General features: G+C 59.9%; 1 protein-coding gene across 1 annotated transcript; it reads left to right on the forward strand.

Moving 5' to 3' along the window:
* The first annotated feature begins 5,390 nt into the window (after positions 1-5,390).
* Positions 5,391-16,308, forward strand: DUSP14 (dual specificity phosphatase 14). The gene is made up of 3 exons (XM_053961243.1): positions 5,391-5,568; positions 13,900-13,994; positions 15,368-16,308. Exon 3 carries the CDS (start codon positions 15,486-15,488, stop codon positions 16,080-16,082), a length of 597 nt encoding a protein of 198 aa, XP_053817218.1. The 5' UTR covers positions 5,391-5,568; positions 13,900-13,994; positions 15,368-15,485; the 3' UTR covers positions 16,083-16,308.
* Positions 16,309-16,895: the final 587 nt, after the last annotated feature.

Raw genomic sequence — 16,895 nt, forward strand, 5'->3', positions numbered from 1 at the left:
GAAGGGAAAAGGGAAAAATCCAAACCACGTGGTGATGCCCCATAGTGATCTCTGGCCTTGCAGCAAACTGGCTGGGTGACCTTCCAGGAAAAGCCAGCATGGATTTATTAGTGACTGTGGAGAAAGCACACACAGTGGCACAGGCAAAGCACATTCCCACAGCCCTCCCCATGACTGGAGCTGATGGACAGTGCTGGGACTGAGCCCATCAGCAGCACCAGGCACACAAATTCCTGCAGCCCCCAGCCCACTGGGCCTCTTCCCACCTGCCTGCTACCCAGGGAGCTGAACACACTCCCACAGGGAGCCAGGCCACACATCCCAGCTGTGTGCTCTCACACCTGGCACAGCTGGGTCGGGACCATGTGGAACCCAACAAGGAGTAGGAAGAGCATGGGGAACACAGAGCAGCAGCTCAGAGCACACAGGTGTCCAGCATTTTGGGTCTCACGGAGTGGGAGCTGTTGGGCAATGCCTGCCCCACCGCAGGCTCTCCATGGCCACAAGCAAGGATTGTGAGCAGCCTTTGCTCCAGGGAATGCACCCTGGAACCTCCTGAGCTCTCCGTACCATCACCAACATCTCATTTCTTTTGCAAAGCCTGTCTGGAAAGCCAATGTTTTATGAACCAGGCGCCAGCACTCCCCAATGGGAGTGAAATAGGAATGGATGGGAGCTCAGAGCACCTCATGCAGCGCTGGAGGGGCAGGCACTGCCAGAGCACCTCCAGGCCCAGCTCCCAGGGGATGTCTGGGGTCCCTGGGACGGGCCAGCCCCCAGCTCGGCTGCACAGGAGGCAGGCGGTGCTGCCATGGGGCAGGAGCAGCTCCCTGGGGAGGCTGAGCTGCCAGGCCATGTCAGTGCCCCAGCCCTCGCTCCCAGCCTGGCCCCGGGCTGCGGAGAGGGGGTCGGGGCAGGACACGGAGCATCCCCGAGGCACGCGGGGCACGGCCGCGGTTCACGTGTGGCTGCTCAGCCCCTGACTCAGCGGGCGAGCACCCGATGAAACTCACCCCACCCTCCCGAGACAAAGCGGCACCCTGGCACCCTGGCATCTCACCGAGGGAGCTGCCAAAACACAGCCCACGCCGTGGGGTCCTGCACTACACAGCATCCCTGCATCCCTCTGCCTAGCGAGGGGCCGGTCAATGCAATAAGGGCGCCCCAAACGCAACAAACACAAACAAACGGCAGCAGAGCTCTACCTTCTAGAGCCCACGGTCACCCACAGCCCATCAGAGGGAAATCTGGCCTTGGGGGACAGCACTTTCCTCCATGAGGCACCTGGGTGGCCAGGGGCAGGCAGGGATCCTGGCATGCAGGGCAGGGCACTGGGATTGTCCCGGTGCTGACTAAGCTTGTGGCACACGTGTGGCTCCCCACAGCCCAACACACCTGGGCTGTGGAAACACTGCCCATTTCACCCACTGGCCTCACGGATCAGAGCACCCCGTGGATTTGGGAAGGGTGACACACCCTCACGGCCACATCCTGGCAGCCCCTCAGCCAAAATCCTCCTGCCCAGGGAGCTCGGATTGGAACACGCTCCCCTTCTGCTCCTTGTGCCGCTGGGAAGCCAACAAAGCCCTGCTGTGCTTGAAATCCCTGTGGAGCTGTGACATCCCTGCGGAGCTGTGACAGCCCTGCCTCCCCAGCGAGGCCTCCGCTGACCCACATTCGGCCACCGAAGCCCCACCACGTGGTGACCCAAGCCCGGGCTTTGTTCTCGCCCATTAAGGAGCGCCTGCTCGGGGATCTCTGCTCCGGCTGTCGCCTCGCATCGAGCGCCAGGCGGCCGATGGCCCCGCGCCGGGATTTGCCCCCACAGGAGCATTCGCTGCCTCCCCTGGGTCCCTGCTGCCGTCAGGGAGGCGAGGAGGGGAAGGCAGCACCCCAAACCAGCCCCTCCAAGGCTCCCTCCGGCTGGGCTGGGGGTGCTGCCGGGTGCTCAGCGCCTGTCGCTCCACGCTCCGACCACCCTGGATGCAGCTGTTGCCCCCAAAACCAGGAGGTCCCAATCCCTGGGCTTTTTGCCTCACACAGGGACCTTTGTCCGCATCACACCGGTGCAGGTCGAAGGTGGGGAAGAGTAAACTCTGGTGTAGCCATGGAAACTGGGATGGATGGATGGATGGAGGGATGGAGGGATGGATGGATGGATGGATGGATGGATGGGATGGATGGATGGATGGAGGGATGGATGGATGGATGGATGGATGGATGGATGGAGGGATGGATGATGGATGGATGGATGGATGGATGATGGATGGATGGATGGATGGATGGATGATGGATGGATGGATGGATGGATGGATGGATGATGGAGGGATGGATGGATGGATGGATGGATGGATGGATGGATGATGGATGGATGGATGGATGGATGGATGGATGGATGATGGAGGGATGGATGGATGGATGGATGGATGGATGGATGGATGGATGGATGGATGGGTGGTGGATGGATGGATGGATGGATGATGATGGAGGGATGGATGGATGGATGGATGGATGGATGGATGATGGATGGAAGGAGGGATAGATGGATGGATGGATGGATGGATGGCAGTGCAGAAGGCAGCCTGCTCTCCCCTCGCAGCAGGCCTGCGTGACCCTGAGCACACCCTGCACAGAGCAGGGGAACACCCGTGATTAAGATAATAGCCCTAATGACCAGCTAATGGCCCGTGGTCAGGCGCACCCTTCGGGAATGTGCCCGGGACCCACCGCGCTGTGCTCACCCCAGCACAGCCAGCGGGCATCTGCCAGGCTGGGCTGGGCTGGGGAAGGTGGGTTCACAGAGTCACGGAATAGCCACAAGGACCAGAGTCCAAGTCCTGACCCTCCCAAAGCCATCGTCCCCAAAGGCACCGCGGGGTCATCGGTCACCACTTGGAGCATCTTGGCCCTACACAGTCTTCAGAACTTTCCCAAGGGGGAAAACCTGTCCACAACACGATGTCTGCCTTAGAGGAGAGCTGCTGCTGCCCCACACCCCCTGGGCTGTACAGGTGGGAGCTCAGGCTGCCTTCCCAGGTCTGGAGGTCCCACAGAGGCCCTGCAGAGCACCCCTATGCCAGGGCAGAGAGTGGGCAGCTGCCCCGGAAAGCACCCAATGCCTGACACCTCCCCTGTGCTCAGGAGCAAACCCTCACAGTCCCGCCTGCCCCTCAAACATCCATCCTGGATAAAACAGCTCTTGGCAGGAGGGGGCTTGGCAGGACAGCAGCCCCCAGCTCCTGTGAATGAACCTCTGGCCAGGGCTGAGTGTGGGAAGGAGCTGGCATTCCCTTTTAGCTTTGTCCCCTGCTGTGTCCCTCCTCTGTCCCACACCAAACACACATAAAGCTCCCGGCAGGGTGCAGGTTAAAAGCACGAGTTGCACCGGCATTAGAAACACCTTTGCAGTTGTGTGAGTAGTTAAAAACTGCCCAGGATGAGCAACTGGAGCTGTGCAAGAGCCTCATTCTCACTCAGTGGTGGTGAGGGGGAATGAGGGGTTTAGATTCTTGCACAGGGAATCCCACAGGCTGCCACTCAAAACCCATCTTCGTCTCTCCCTACGCTGCCCATGGCCAGTAAACACCACCCCAGGCTTGCACTGCCAGGGCTCCGAGCCCCCGGCCCAGGGACCCCAGCTCCAAGGGGGACACCCCGGGGGCTCAGCAGTCTCTCAGCTCCTCACAGACCCGGTGATCACCCGGGGATTTGCGTCTGCCCCTGCGATGGTGCAGCTCCAAGGAAGGCAGCAGAACTGATGCAACACGGAGGCAAAGCAAACCTTGAGCTTGGAGAGCCAGAACCCTCACATTTTTATTTTTTGGCCTTTTGAGGTTTTCTTAATTTGTCTATTTTTGTTCCTCGCCCACCTCCGCGCGGAGTGTGACGCGAGCCCTCGCTGGAGAGGCAGGGTTTTAAGGGAGAGCTCTGGCTGCTATAAAGCAGCGAGGTTCTTGGAAAAACAGCCTCTGGAGCAATAAACAGATTTGGAGCTGAGGGCTGTGAGGGACGGCTCCATCTGGGCTGCTGAGTCATGAAACCTGCCCGAGCGAGATACCAGCCGAGGGCTCGGGCTGGGGGAAGCTTCCTATGAGGGATTTGGGCTATTTCAGTCGGAGCGTGCGACAACAAAACCAGAAAGCGAACAAAGGCGGGCTGGGGTGGCCACGCTTCGCTCCAGCAGCCGCGGGGTTAAGGCAGAGGCTGCCCACCTCCTCCTCCTCCTCCTCCTCCCACCTCCTCCTCCTCCTCCTCTGCCAGTGCCAGCCTTGTCCCATGCCATGGTGGTGAGGCAGTGGGAGCAGAGCTTTCACCTCAGTCCCACAGTTTGCAGTCGAAAACAAACTCTCTGTCCCCTTTGCTGTGTGGATCCCCTAACCCATGGCATCCCTCCCTGGGGATCCCAGCCTGTGGCATTTCTCCTTGGGGATCCCAGCCCGTGGCATCCCTCCTTGGGGATCCCAGCCTGTGGCATTTCTTGGGGATCCCAGCCCATGGCATCCCTCCTTGGGGATCCCAGCCTGTGGCATTTCTCCTTGGGGATCCCAGCCCGTGGCATCCCTCCTTGGGGATCCCAGCCCGTGGCATCCCTCCATGGGGATCCCAGCCCACCCTGCCCTGGGCCAGGGTCCAGCCTGGCCCCCAGGAGGGTGCCACAAGAAGCCCCAGGAGCCTCAGGACCACCTGACATTCCTTCACTGTGCTCCCAGTGTGGGGAGGAGCTGTGGCTTGGGATGCCCTAAATCACCAAAACCAGGTTCCTTTCTCTCTCTCAGGGCTGGCCCCCTCCCCAGTGAGCACCCATCGAGCCGAGGGACTCTGGCACGTCCCCATTTCCGAAGGGACCCCACCTTGTCCCCACACACGCTGGCAGGGTCCCCACGGGGACACGGCACGTCCCATCCCTAACAAGGGATGTCCTGGGCCCTGCCACATCCCCACACGCTGTCCCATCCTCAAGGGGACCCTGCCACAGCCCCGTGCCCACAGCGACCACCTCTCCCTGCCAATGTCCCTTCACTGACTTCCACACATCCATCCCCACAGGGCACCTGGCACGTCCCCACTGGGATCCCCATTGTCTCCGTCCCCACAGCGACCCCGTCACGTCCCCACCGAAACCCTCGCTCGTTTCCACCCCCACAGGGACCCCCACTCATCCCCACACAGAGTCACATCCCCCGGGAACCTGACGCGCCCCACAGCACACCCCGCTCTCCCCGTTCCCCACAGGCACCCCGTGTTTTCTCCACAGTGACCCTCAGCTGTCCCCATCCCCACAGCGACCCCGTCATGTCCCCACCGGGAGCCCCCTTTGTCCCGTCCCCACAGGCCCCGCGGGCCCGGCGGCGGCGCCTTTAAGCGGGGCCGGTCTCCCGGAGCCCCCGCCCGGGGGCCGGGCCGGGCCGCCCCCCGTAGCCTGGTAACGGCGGCTCTGCGGGCGGGGGCGGCCCCGGCAGCCGCGGTCAGGTGGCACCGCCGAGACGGAGCCGGCCGAGCACGATAAAAGTCCCGGCCCGCCGCCGCCACGGCCGCGAGGGAGCGCGGAGCCGCCGCCCGGGAGCCATGGTAGGGACGGGCCGGGCCGGGCCGGGCCGGGCGGGCCGGGCGGGGGGAGCCGGGGCGCTGGGGCTGGGGGCCCCGCTGTGTTCGCTGTCCCCAGCCCGCCTACGGTGCCTCCGGAGGGGCCCCCGGCGGGCGGGACGGGACGCGGGGAGGTTCGGATCCCCGCCGGGCTCAGGGTACCGGGGCCGTGCCGTGGGACAGCGGCCCCGCCGCGGCGGGACGGGGCAGCGGCGGCGCCGCCGGGGCTGCCCCAAGGAGCGGGACGCGGCAGGGAACGCGGTGGCCGCTGCTCAGAGCGGGGGGCACCTCCGAGCTGCACCAGAGCAGCCGCGGGCACGGCTCCGGGGGCTTCCTCGACGTGGAGCCAGCCCCACCACGGGCTGTGCTGTAACAGGGCTCCTCCATCCCTGCATCCTGCCGTCGGCACCCATTCCCGGCTCAGCACCCACCTCTGGCTCCTGCCCTCGGCACCCCCAGCTCAGCATCCTTCCCTGGATCCTGCCATCGGCACCCCCAGCTCAGCATCCTTCCCTGGATCCTGCCCTTGCACTCCTGCTCTGGGCTCCCATCCCTGGCTCCTGCCCATCAGCCTGCTGGAGTGGAGGACCCATCCCTGGCTCCTGCCCTGGCTCCCATCCCTGGCTCCTGCCCTGGCTCCCATCCCTGGCTCCTGCCCTCCACACCCCCAGCTCCCAGGGCTCCCCGGTGCCCCCAAGCCCCGGCGGGTGCCTGCAGCTGCCCGGCCTCACATCCAGCCCGGTTGCATGCACGGCCCTTGACTCAGCTCCGGAGCAGCTGCTTTGAGCAACGCCGGTAATCAATGAGTGGCATTTGGCTGTAGGGAGATGGGGCAGGATTATAACCTGTTCGACTGGGCAGCAAATGAGCCTTTTATTCTGGAGGTTCGAGTGTTGGCAGATGCCTTAATATCATGTTGCAAGTTCAGTTTATCCCTAATGCCCCTGCCTCAGGAATGGTGGAGGATTAGCACTGACAAAACAGTTTTCCCTTACGATACACCGGATCAGCTGCCCCTGCTCTGGCAGGGACTGGATTCCTCCCCCAGGCCTCACTGTAAACCTTGGTGTTTGCTGTGTTCCCGGTGGTTGGGACGGGCTCTGTGGCACTCTGGTTCCCAAGGAATGAGAAGGAAGGATCCCTAATTTGGGGGACACGTGCTGTTCCCCGCTGGCACAGAGATCTGCTGCCACGACTTGGCTGTCGTGACCCTGGTGAACGTCAGGGGAGCAGTAATGCAGCAGGTTTTAATCGATTTGTGCCTGGAAGGTGTGAACGTGCAGCTCTGCCTGTCCTTCCTGCCCTCGAGGGCTCGCCTGGGTCCTGGACAGGGACACAGACATCCCGGGTTCCTCCAGGAACAAATCCCAGGGATTTCATCTGAGCCCTCGCTGCGGGGTCTGCTCTGGGCTCTGGCACTGCTTCCTCGTTGGTCAGGGCAAGATGGAAATTTGCATGGCTTAATTCAATACCTGATCCCAGCTGGAATCTCGGAGCTGGAAAGCCGGAGAGCTCATGCTGCTCTAGTGCTAGAAATGTTCAGGGTGTGTGGGGGGGAATCTTTTGCTCCATGGGAGGGAGGAAAGGGATGCAGAGCCGCCACAAAGAAGTCTCAGGTCTCTGCTCTGGGAGCCAGAACCAGCTTTGTCCCACGGAACCAGCCACCTGCACGCCTGGGCATGCAGGAAAAGGCTGGGAATGAGGAGTGGGGAAAAGGCACCTGGGCAGGGCAGTGGGGCCTGGGAGCAGCACACACTGACCCCACCACAGCCATCTACTACAGGCTGTTCACCAGAGAAGCCTTCCAGGCTTCCTGCCACCACTGCAGGACTTTCCTTCCAGGGTGGTTTTCCCTAGAAGGGAGGGATAACACCTCAAACCAGGCACGGGAGCTTCTCACAGCCCCTCCTCTCCAGGTACACAGCCCTCAGCACACACACACCCATTTATCACTTCAAAAAGGACACTCTGAGCAGCCATAACCTGCTGAGAGGGCTCTGGCATTTGGAAATAGCTGAGGAATCTCTGAACAGGAGTCCCAGCTCCCTGGATGCTCGGGAATAAAGCCAGGAGCTGGGAGGCAAAGGCACTGCCCACCCTTCCCAGGGCACCTGTAGTGCAGGCAGTGCGTGGGCTCAGCTCACACAGCTACTCCCCTGCTTTAAAAATAGTATAAAATGATAATAACCAGGCAGGTTTGGGGTTCCCAGCAGGAAGGATCAACAGGTGCTGCCACAGTCACCCCTAGGCCAGGCGGGTCAGGGTTCCCAGGCCAATGCGAATTAATTCTCATTTATTTTCACCATTGTGGGTGCAGTGTGGGGGGGTCTGCAGGTCCCTCCCATCGAGGGGGGGGCAGCAGTCCTTCATGGAGGACATGTGAATTTGCACAGCATCCCTGGAAAAGAGAATTCCCCCCAGCCTGGAGCAGCCAGAGCAACCTCCTGGGAGCCGAGGGGTGCTCACAGGGGAAGCTCCATGTGCAAACTCCATCTCCCCCTAACTGATTAAGATTGGCCTCTCTTCCTGTTACCCGACACAACCCAGGGATGTGCTCAGAGCTGACCTCACTCCTTACAGCTGCCGCGGGCACATCCCTCTGCTCCCACCCTTGCCCAGCCAGCCCCTGCCCGGCCTTGGGAAGCGTGGGGAAGGCGTGGGCAGCCCCTGCCCGCCGGGAATGCCTCTGGAGGGGAATGTGTCACCATCAGGTTCACCAGCTTTGAGCCCCCCTGAGAAGGCAGGCAGCTGAGAGCATGCAGCAGTTGGCACTGCCCCTGGAAAAGGCCCGGGTGAGGCCAGCGTGGAGGCACCGGACTGTTTCCAGGACACGTTGCAGTGAATTTGCAGCTGCCTTCAATTTTATGGGCTCTGGGGTGGGCTGGGGCAGAGCCCCACGAGCAGCAGGCACAGCCCTGGGCCCGGCGGGGTCACACACGAGCAAACACACCAGGTCCCTGTGTTTTGTTCTGCTAACAGGGAAGAGATTGTGTCCCTCCTGTCAGCTGTGACTGCGCAGGGCACGGCTCCGGGAAAAACAAGGCTCCATCTTGCAGCACCCCGGGAGCCAGAGCCAGGCGTGGGTCTGCTCCCTGAATGTGCCCCCCCCTGCTCTCCATCCACGTCCCCCGGGGTCACACTTGGACACAGGGAGCAGGGGATGGAGCTTTCCTAAACTCCACCTGCAATCCAGATGCCATCAGCTGGCGCTGGAATAATCTGTGGTGCTCCAGAAGAGGCGGTATCACCACTGGGGGCTGGAAAACAGCCCCCAGTGCTCAGCCAAGTAGGGAACTGATGCTGCACGCAACAGTCTCATCTCGTTCGTGCCTCCTCACAGCTCACTTCTGGCTTTAAAAGCATTTCACGTGCCTCCCAGGAGTTTTTTAAGCAGGATGCAGGTGGCCACGGCACTGCTCCGTGCTGGGGGAGCCCCGTGCCCCCGCGGCGCTCTCCCAGCGAGCAGCACACGGAGCCCGTGGCTCTTAAAGCACAGACGTGGCGTTTGAAAGAAAGATGGTTTGTTTTCCTTGCATCAAATCCTCTCGCTGCTTGCCGAGGGAGGCTTGTCCTCAGAGCAGAGCAAGGATTTAGAAATCCTTGCCCCAGGTCGTGCCCGCTGCCCGTCTCGCTCCGTCCCTGCGGCCGGGAGCTCTCCCTGTGGCCAGAGGTTTGGCTGGCAGCTGGCAGGATCCAGCTGGAGAGGGAGCACTGCCTGTTCCTGCTGTGGAAGGGGGTGGCTGCGTGGATCACAGGGTGACAGGGATCACAGCGTGGCCGTGGGCAGCGCCGCTGTCACAGGAGTTGGTGGCAGTGGGAATTGAGCTGCTGCTGAGCTGCTGCCCTGCCTGGCAGCCTGGGACTCTGCCCGTGGTGCCAAGTGGCATCCTCAGATGAGTCCTTGCAAAAACATCGCCGCCCATTTTTCCTGCTGGGAGAATTGGCAATCGGGGAGTGATTTTGGCTGGCAGAGCTCTCAGACACTGCTCAGCTGGGCACCTCGGGCTGGGTTAGAGTCACCACCCCTGAGCCTGGTGCCAGCCCGAGGCTCGGTGCTGCCATGTGGGAGCAGAGCCTGGCTGTGGAGCGAGGGTGGCTCATCCTCAGCAGAGGCAGGAGGCAGCAGGTGAGCCTTGCCAAGCCCTGGCCTCACCAAGGGCACCCCGCTGGTGCCAGCAGGAGGGACACAGGAGTGTCAGCTGTCACCCCTCTGAAGGCAGCAGGCTGGGACAGGCTCCTGAGGGATTGCCAGCCCTGCAGCCCGGGGAGCTGCCTCGGCTCCGGGAGCAGCCTGCATTCCAGGCACGGGGGGCAGGCAGGACTCTGTGCTTGCAGGCAGGACTAAACTGCTTGATCTGGGGTCGCTGAGCTTCCCAGGAGAGCCCGGGACTGGTTGCAGGGTTCCTTGTTGTGCGTTTGGGACATGATTCCCCTTGTTGTGGATCCTCTGGGAAGTTACTGGTGTGTTCTGGCAAGCGCGGGGACCCAGCTGTGCTGAGAGCTGCACAAGCAGCCAGGCCTGCTCAGAGCTCCGGGCAGACAGATTATTATCTTGATTTAACATCTGACAGCTCCCATCCTGCTCCGAGAGGCCAGCCCGGGCTGCCAGCAGAATCAGTCGGGGGTTGGTCACAGCATCCTCCGGCTCAGCCCAGATCACCCTGCCTGCTCCCCTTCCTTCTTTCCCATTCCAAACCCCAGCCACTCGACCTGTCCATGGTGAGGATGTGCTGATGGCTCTGACCCACGCGGGAGGAGCCTGTAATGGCTCCAGGAGCACAACCAAAGGCAGGAGAGCAGAGCCAAGGGCTGGGAAGAGGAGCCGGCGGCTCCCACTCGTTCTCTCCCCTCCCGGCTCTGCTTTGGGCTCCCTGGGACTCAGCAAAAGCAAGCCCTGACCCCAGAATGGCTGCAGTTTGTGCTGTCTGCTGAAATTTATTTGAAATGCCACTCTCCAGGACCATTTCTGAAGCAATTTTGCTGTTCAGCCTGGCTGGGAAGAGCCCTGAGCAGGCTCGTTCATTCAGCGCCTGCGATATTGACTCTTCTCTTTACTGCAGGATTAGAGAGCATTTGTCATCTCCAAAATGAATAACTTTTCCTCTCCTGGGAGGGGGGAGAAGCCTTGCCTCAGTACTGACATTTTGCACACCCAGCCCACAAACCTGCTTCAAATCCCGGATGATGATCTGGGAATTAAACCAGGGGCTTCAGTGTCTCTGTTCCATGAGCAGAGCAGGGCCCACCCTGCATTAAACCCACAGTCCAGAGGGAGAGAGGCCTGGGGGAGCTCTCACCTGCCCAGGTACCAGCCCCATGGTTGTGTTCCTGCCACACAACCCAACAGAAACTCAAGTGCCTCAGGGATGAGCTACAGCCTCAGCTCTCAAGACAGAGGAGCTGCGTTAACAAACAAACAAACAAACCCTTAAAAATCAGAGCAAACCACCCGGCAGCACCAGAATAAGAAGGCAGAAGCTCAGACTTGCCAACTCATTGTCTAGAGCCCGACCAGTTCTCCCTCCTGTCCTGGAGATCACAGTACTCAACTCACAAACTCACCCTGTTTGTCATTTGAGCTTCCAGAGGTGTTTTCAAGTCTTTCTCAGGAGGTCCAGGAACCAGCAATGCTTTCCCGTGGGAATTTCAGCCTTTGTTAACAGGACTGCGTTCCCAGGAATGAAAGCAAGAGAAACAAACTCCAGCTGTTGCAGGATTTGGCAGAGCAGAGCCACGAGCGTTGCCGGCAGCAACCTTTCCAAGGGGCTGCACCACAAAACACCAACCTCGGCATCGGGATTGCTGCATTGCTTTGAAGATCCTCTTACCTGGAAAGGAGCTGCTCTGGGGCCAGGAGATCCAGCCCAGGTGGGATACAGCCAGCCTTCCACGGGAGCAGCTACCCGGGCTAGGCACTGCCCCTTCTCCTGAGACAGGGGAAGCACGAAGCTCAGCCTGGAGGCACACCTGAAAGCTGTGGAGAGCTGGTGGGTGCAGGATGAGATCCAGGTTGGATGGGGCTGGAGAAGTGTCCTCTCGCCATAAACCTGAGGATGGTGCTGGCCAGGAGCGCTGGGAAAGGACCTGGAGGCTTTGAGGAGCAGAGTGTTCTCCAGGCTGTAATTAGCCACTGGCTTCCCCCACCCCTGATTATGCAGAGGAGGGAAATGGCAGAACCCACCAGTCTGTCAGGGAGGGAGGAGGCAGCTCCAGTCCTGCCCCCTGCCACCCCAGGGACCCCCTGCCACCCCACGGGACACTGTCTGGGCTCTGCACGTGGGCAAGACCAAGGCACAGTCTGGAAAGGGATTTACTGTGGGTCAGGGCTGCTGCAAGATTAATTAATTCGTTAACTGGAGTCAGCCCAGAAAAAGGAGGATGTGATGGCAGGAACACCTGGTTGCCACCGGCCCACTGCCAGCCAGTCTTCTCCCAAAGGGCCATCTGCACCCTCTGGGGATGTCAGCCCTTTGCAGGACACTCCAGTGACATTCCAGCTCCTTTGGAGAGCACTTCCAGTGCTGCTTTAGTGACAGTTCTGGATCCAGCCCTTGGACAGGCTCCAGCACCCCGGGGCACTGGCTTTGGGCTATGCCAGCACTCAGAAACCCCAACCAAGGAGCAGTGGGAGAAGAGATGGGGTTTTTATTTCACGTGAGGTGGTGCACCCTGGCTGTACCTGCCAGTGCAGAGGCTGAAGGGGCAGCCGGTGCCCCTCCCTGTGCCCTGCCAGGAGCCTCTTGTGCCATCAGCCTTCCCAGGCACAGCCTCGCTGGGCTGTGCGAGTGCTTTGTTCCATCTTCAGCAATTTTCTCCTTTTTTTTCCTGCACTCAGCAGCGCCTGGCAAGAGGCTTTTCATTCCTTTTCCTCTGCCCCAGCACAATGGCGGGAATGGCTGCGCGAAGAGCAACAGCGTTGGATTACAGCGGGATAACGCGGGTGTGCTGGGAGAGGCAAAGGGACTGTCACGGGAGCAAAGCAGGGGACTTTGGGCTGGGCAGAGGGGACGCAGGGCTGCAGCCCTGGGGACAGATGAAGGCTCACACCTGCGAGCCTGGGGAAGCTCCCGATCTCAGCCGGAGCCGCTGCCAGCCCAGGCAGACGAGCCCCTTCCATTCCCAGCTCCCTGCACGCCAGCAGCTGCTCAGCCTGGTGTGTGTGGGCAGCAGCGTGGCTCTGTCACATGCCTGAGCCAGCACGGCGCAGCCGGTGGCATCCCAGCCAGCTCCTGCTGCGAGCGCAGCACGGGAGGGGACGCGGCAGCGGGTGCCCTGGTGGCTGTCCCCCAGCGCCGGGCACCATCAGCCCCCAGGCACGTGGATTGTGGGCACAGCAGCCTTATCTCCCGCTGCGAGAAGGAGATTCTCCTCAAAATATTCCGTCCTCCTGGCTGAGAGCTGCTCTGGATCGGGGGGGAGCTGTGCCGGCCATTGCGAGCCCCGGGGATGTCCTGTGTACCTGGGGTGTAACAGGTTGGACGGAGCAGCTGTGGCTGTCCCTGGGTCCCTGGAGGTGTCCAAGGCCAGGCTGGATGGGGCTTGGAGCCACCTGGGATGGGATGGGATGGGATGGGATGGGATGGGATGGGATGGGATGGGATGGGATGAGCAGGTGTTTATCCGGCAGCCCCAGAGTTTGCAGAGCGAGCCCAGCCTGTCACATGCAAATCCCCGGATAAGTTCCTGCCTGCAAACAGGAACCACTTTATGGAAAGCAGCAGAGCCCTTCCCAAACCGCCTCAGGAGCGCTCCGGCTCCCCCGGGAGCAGCTGGAGGCTCTGCCTTGCTCAGGGCAGCTTTGGGGTGGCACTGCTCTCACCCAGCAGCCTTTCCCAGGTGATTCACCTCCACTCTGGGGGCTTCCAGAAAAGGAAGGGGATGCTGGCCCCATCCTCAGCTTTTCAGGAGCACGGTGCTGTGGCTCTGGCATCAGCTCTGCCCCTTCCCATTCCCAGGAACGGGGGGTCCCCAGTGGGTGGCTTGGGCACCATCAGAAGGACACAGACCTGCCCCAGCTGTCTGGGCCTGGGCAGATGCTAAAGGAGACAGTAGAGCAAATTAATTACTTAAGTGACTTAATTTTTTTTCGAGCCATGACTTCTGTGCCAGGCTCAGATTCCTCTGGGCTCACCATGATTTTGAGTGCCGTGTTGGCAGGAATTGGTGCCATTGTGGTGTTGGCAGCAAGCGCCACCCTGAGTCCTCAGTCTCTGTGTGGGGAAGCCGTGGTCCTCCCTCCCAGTTCTTGGACACCCACCTATACTGTTAGAGTGCAGTGCAGATCCCAGTACAATCCGTGCTCTTTTGTCTCCCCAGCTCAGCGTTGGACACACTCTCTGAGCCATCCCAGCCTCAGCAGCCCAGAGCACCGCGGTGCCGTCCGTGACTTAGAGCAGGACTTTTTACTAAGTGTAAGTGCCCAAACCCTTTGCATTGTCAGTAAGAGCTGCTTGAGAGCAGGGATTTCCCCTGCTCAAAGAACTTTATTCCTCTGAAGAAACACACCTTTCCTTGCTGCTCCAGCTGGGTGACTGCAGTGGGGGGAAGCTGAGCACTCGTAGCTGCAGCAAAAGCCTTGTGTTGGGACAGGAACTTTTGCAGCTTTAGGTCCACAGCTTCAGGAGCTGCTCAGTAGCTGCCCAGGGAAGAGCTATGGAGGAGGCCACGTTATGTTCATTAAGTTTCTGTACCACAGAGCCAGGAATCCACTGGCAGCACCACCAGCCACTGCTGGGGCCTGCGGGTGCTTCCCAGAGCATGACATGAGGGCAGACAGCTGAGGGCTGGGGAAGCCACAGCCCTTTAAAAGACCCTCTTAACATAATTAGGAATTGCTGGAGGGACAGATCCCTGTCCCCAAGGCCCTGAGCATCCCCCAAGTCCCCTCAGCTCTGCCAGTGCCACCAGGGTGGGCTCAGAGGTACCTGGGCAGGGACTCCCCAGCCTGCACAGAGTGGAGCCTTTCCCCTGCCCTTCTCCAAACAGAGAACACACAGACTGGCAAATTATTGATACTCCAGGGCTCATTCCCTCGCCTGCAGCTTCTCCCCTGGCTTGGAGGCGCCCCAAAGGAGCAGGGGGAGTCAGAGCAGGGACCCTCCAGGCCCGTGTGGTTCTCGTGGGTGATGCCAGGCCTCGGCAGAGCGTGTCTCTCTGCCAAGCATTAGTCAGGCATTGAAGCAGGACAAGAGCCTCCCCTGTCCCAGCCTCTGCTCTTGGGTTTTACTCCCAGCTTCTGACATAACCAGGTCACTCTTTCCACACTTCCCCTGCTTCCGTGAGAGCTGATGACTGATGGGGATGGACGTGACTCACCGCCTTTCCTAATGAGCGATTTTCCTCTGTTTATGTGCTTTGGCGGGGCCTTTCCTACACCTAAAAAGGAGAAGGGTGGCACTGGGGAGAAGGCAGGGTGCTGGAAATTGCTGGCATCTGCTGTTCCTCACCATCCCTTTGAACTGTGGCCAGCTGTGAAGCTGCTGCGTTTAAGTATGGAAAAGGTGTAGCTCATCCTCCACGTGCTGCTCCAGGTGAGATGCTGTCCGGGCCCACAAGTAAACCCTTGGCGAGTAATTGGCGTTAATTAGGCTGGAAGATTTTTTTTGTTGCTATCTGTCCAGGCAGCGCCTGGGGGACAGCAGTGACGAGCACTGTGAGCCCAGCCCCACATTCCCCACGGAGCTTTGCCAGGCCGCAGCAGGGCGAGCTGGGCTTTCCTGTTGCCTGGCACGGACGCAGGTGAGGGACGGCTCCCCGCTCACGTGGCCTCACTTGTGTTTTGCAGTGACTAAGCAGTGGGAGCTCTCGCTGTCCTGCCGCCACCAGGCCAGACAATCCCTCCCTTGGCTGCAGATCCCCTTGGCTCTCTTCCCATAATGGAAGCCTGAGTGCCAAGATCCTCCATGACCTCCAGAAGCCACAACTCCCTGCCGAGAACTCTGATGGCTCCGCGAATGCTCTCCGAAGGTGCCCTGGGGGGCATCGCCCAGATCACGCCCTCGCTGTACCTGAGCCGGGGCAGCGTCGCCTCCAACCGGCACCTGCTGCTGTCCCGGGGCATCACCTGCATCATCAACGCCACCATCGAGATCCCCAACTTCAACTGGCCCCAGTTTGAGTACGTGAAAGTGCCTTTGGCTGACATGCCCAACGCCCCCATCTCGCTGTACTTCGACAGCGTGGCCGACAAGATCCACAGCGTGGCGCGGAAGCACGGCGCCACGCTGGTGCACTGCGCCGCCGGCGTCAGCAGGTCGGCCACGCTCTGCATCGCCTTCCTCATGAAGTACCACAAGGTCTCCCTCTTCGAGGCCTACAACTGGGTCAAGTCGCGGCGCCCCGTGATCCGGCCCAACGTGGGCTTCTGGAGGCAGCTGATAGACTACGAGAGGAAGCTCTTTGGGAAGACCACGGTTAAAATGGTACAGACACCCTATGGCATCATCCCAGACGTTTACGAGAGAGAGAGGAGACCCCTGATGCCTTACTGGGGAATTTAACGGGACTGCAGACGGGAAGCACAACAGAAGGGACGCGCTGTTCCTGGAGACGTTCCCTTCTCCTTCCACGGCCAACTTTGGTTCTTTACCATACAGCAGAACCTCAGTTCTCACCTCACTAACCTGCAAGGCCAACGATTCCCTTCAAAGCATTTTTCTCAATGGGGATTTCCCATCTGCATCTCTGATTTAGCAAAACCAAGTCTCATTATAAGTTTATTCCTTCCATAAAGCCTCCGTCTTTTTTTCTTTTTTTTTTTTTTTTTAGTCAAGTTTATTAGGATCCTCCGAGGAAGGGCCTAAGAGGCACTGGGCAGAGTGGATGACCCAAGTGCGCTTTGTGCCGCAGTAGTAGCCTGGATATTCTGTTCTAGCTTGTTTGCTTCCTTGCAAAACCCTGTAGTGGCTCGGGAGCAGCACCAGCGAGGCCCTGCTCCACAGCAGCAGGTTTTCCAAGCACCAGGGAGGCAGGAATACAGGGGCTGTGGTGCTAGTGCTGGTGTTTTCTTTAACATCCGTAGTGACTCTCAGTATATAGTGTTTGAGATCTTTAGTCAGCTCTTAATCGTATTCAAAGTTAGGGGGAAAAAAAGGGAAAAAAAAACCAACCAAACAAACAAGATTGAATCAGTCCGTGTCGGCCACAAGTAAAATAAAAATTGAACAATTCAAATCAAATAAATACAAGATCCTTTTTCACTCATTCCATGCCAGGGCAATAGTCTTGGAATACTGGAAAATGCTGGTGTGTTTTGTGGGTGGAAAGTTGACAGATCTTGTCCAGATGTGGCTCGAGGCAGAAGCGAGAGGGTT

The sequence above is a fragment of the Vidua chalybeata genome, chromosome 20 (assembly GCF_026979565.1).
Source record: "Vidua chalybeata isolate OUT-0048 chromosome 20, bVidCha1 merged haplotype, whole genome shotgun sequence".
Lineage (NCBI taxonomy): Eukaryota > Metazoa > Chordata > Aves > Passeriformes > Viduidae > Vidua > Vidua chalybeata.

Coding starts and splice junctions, on each gene's coding strand:
- DUSP14 (XM_053961243.1), top strand. CDS start 15,486: ATGACCTCCAGAAGCCACAACTCCCTGCCGAGAACTCTGATGGCTCCG.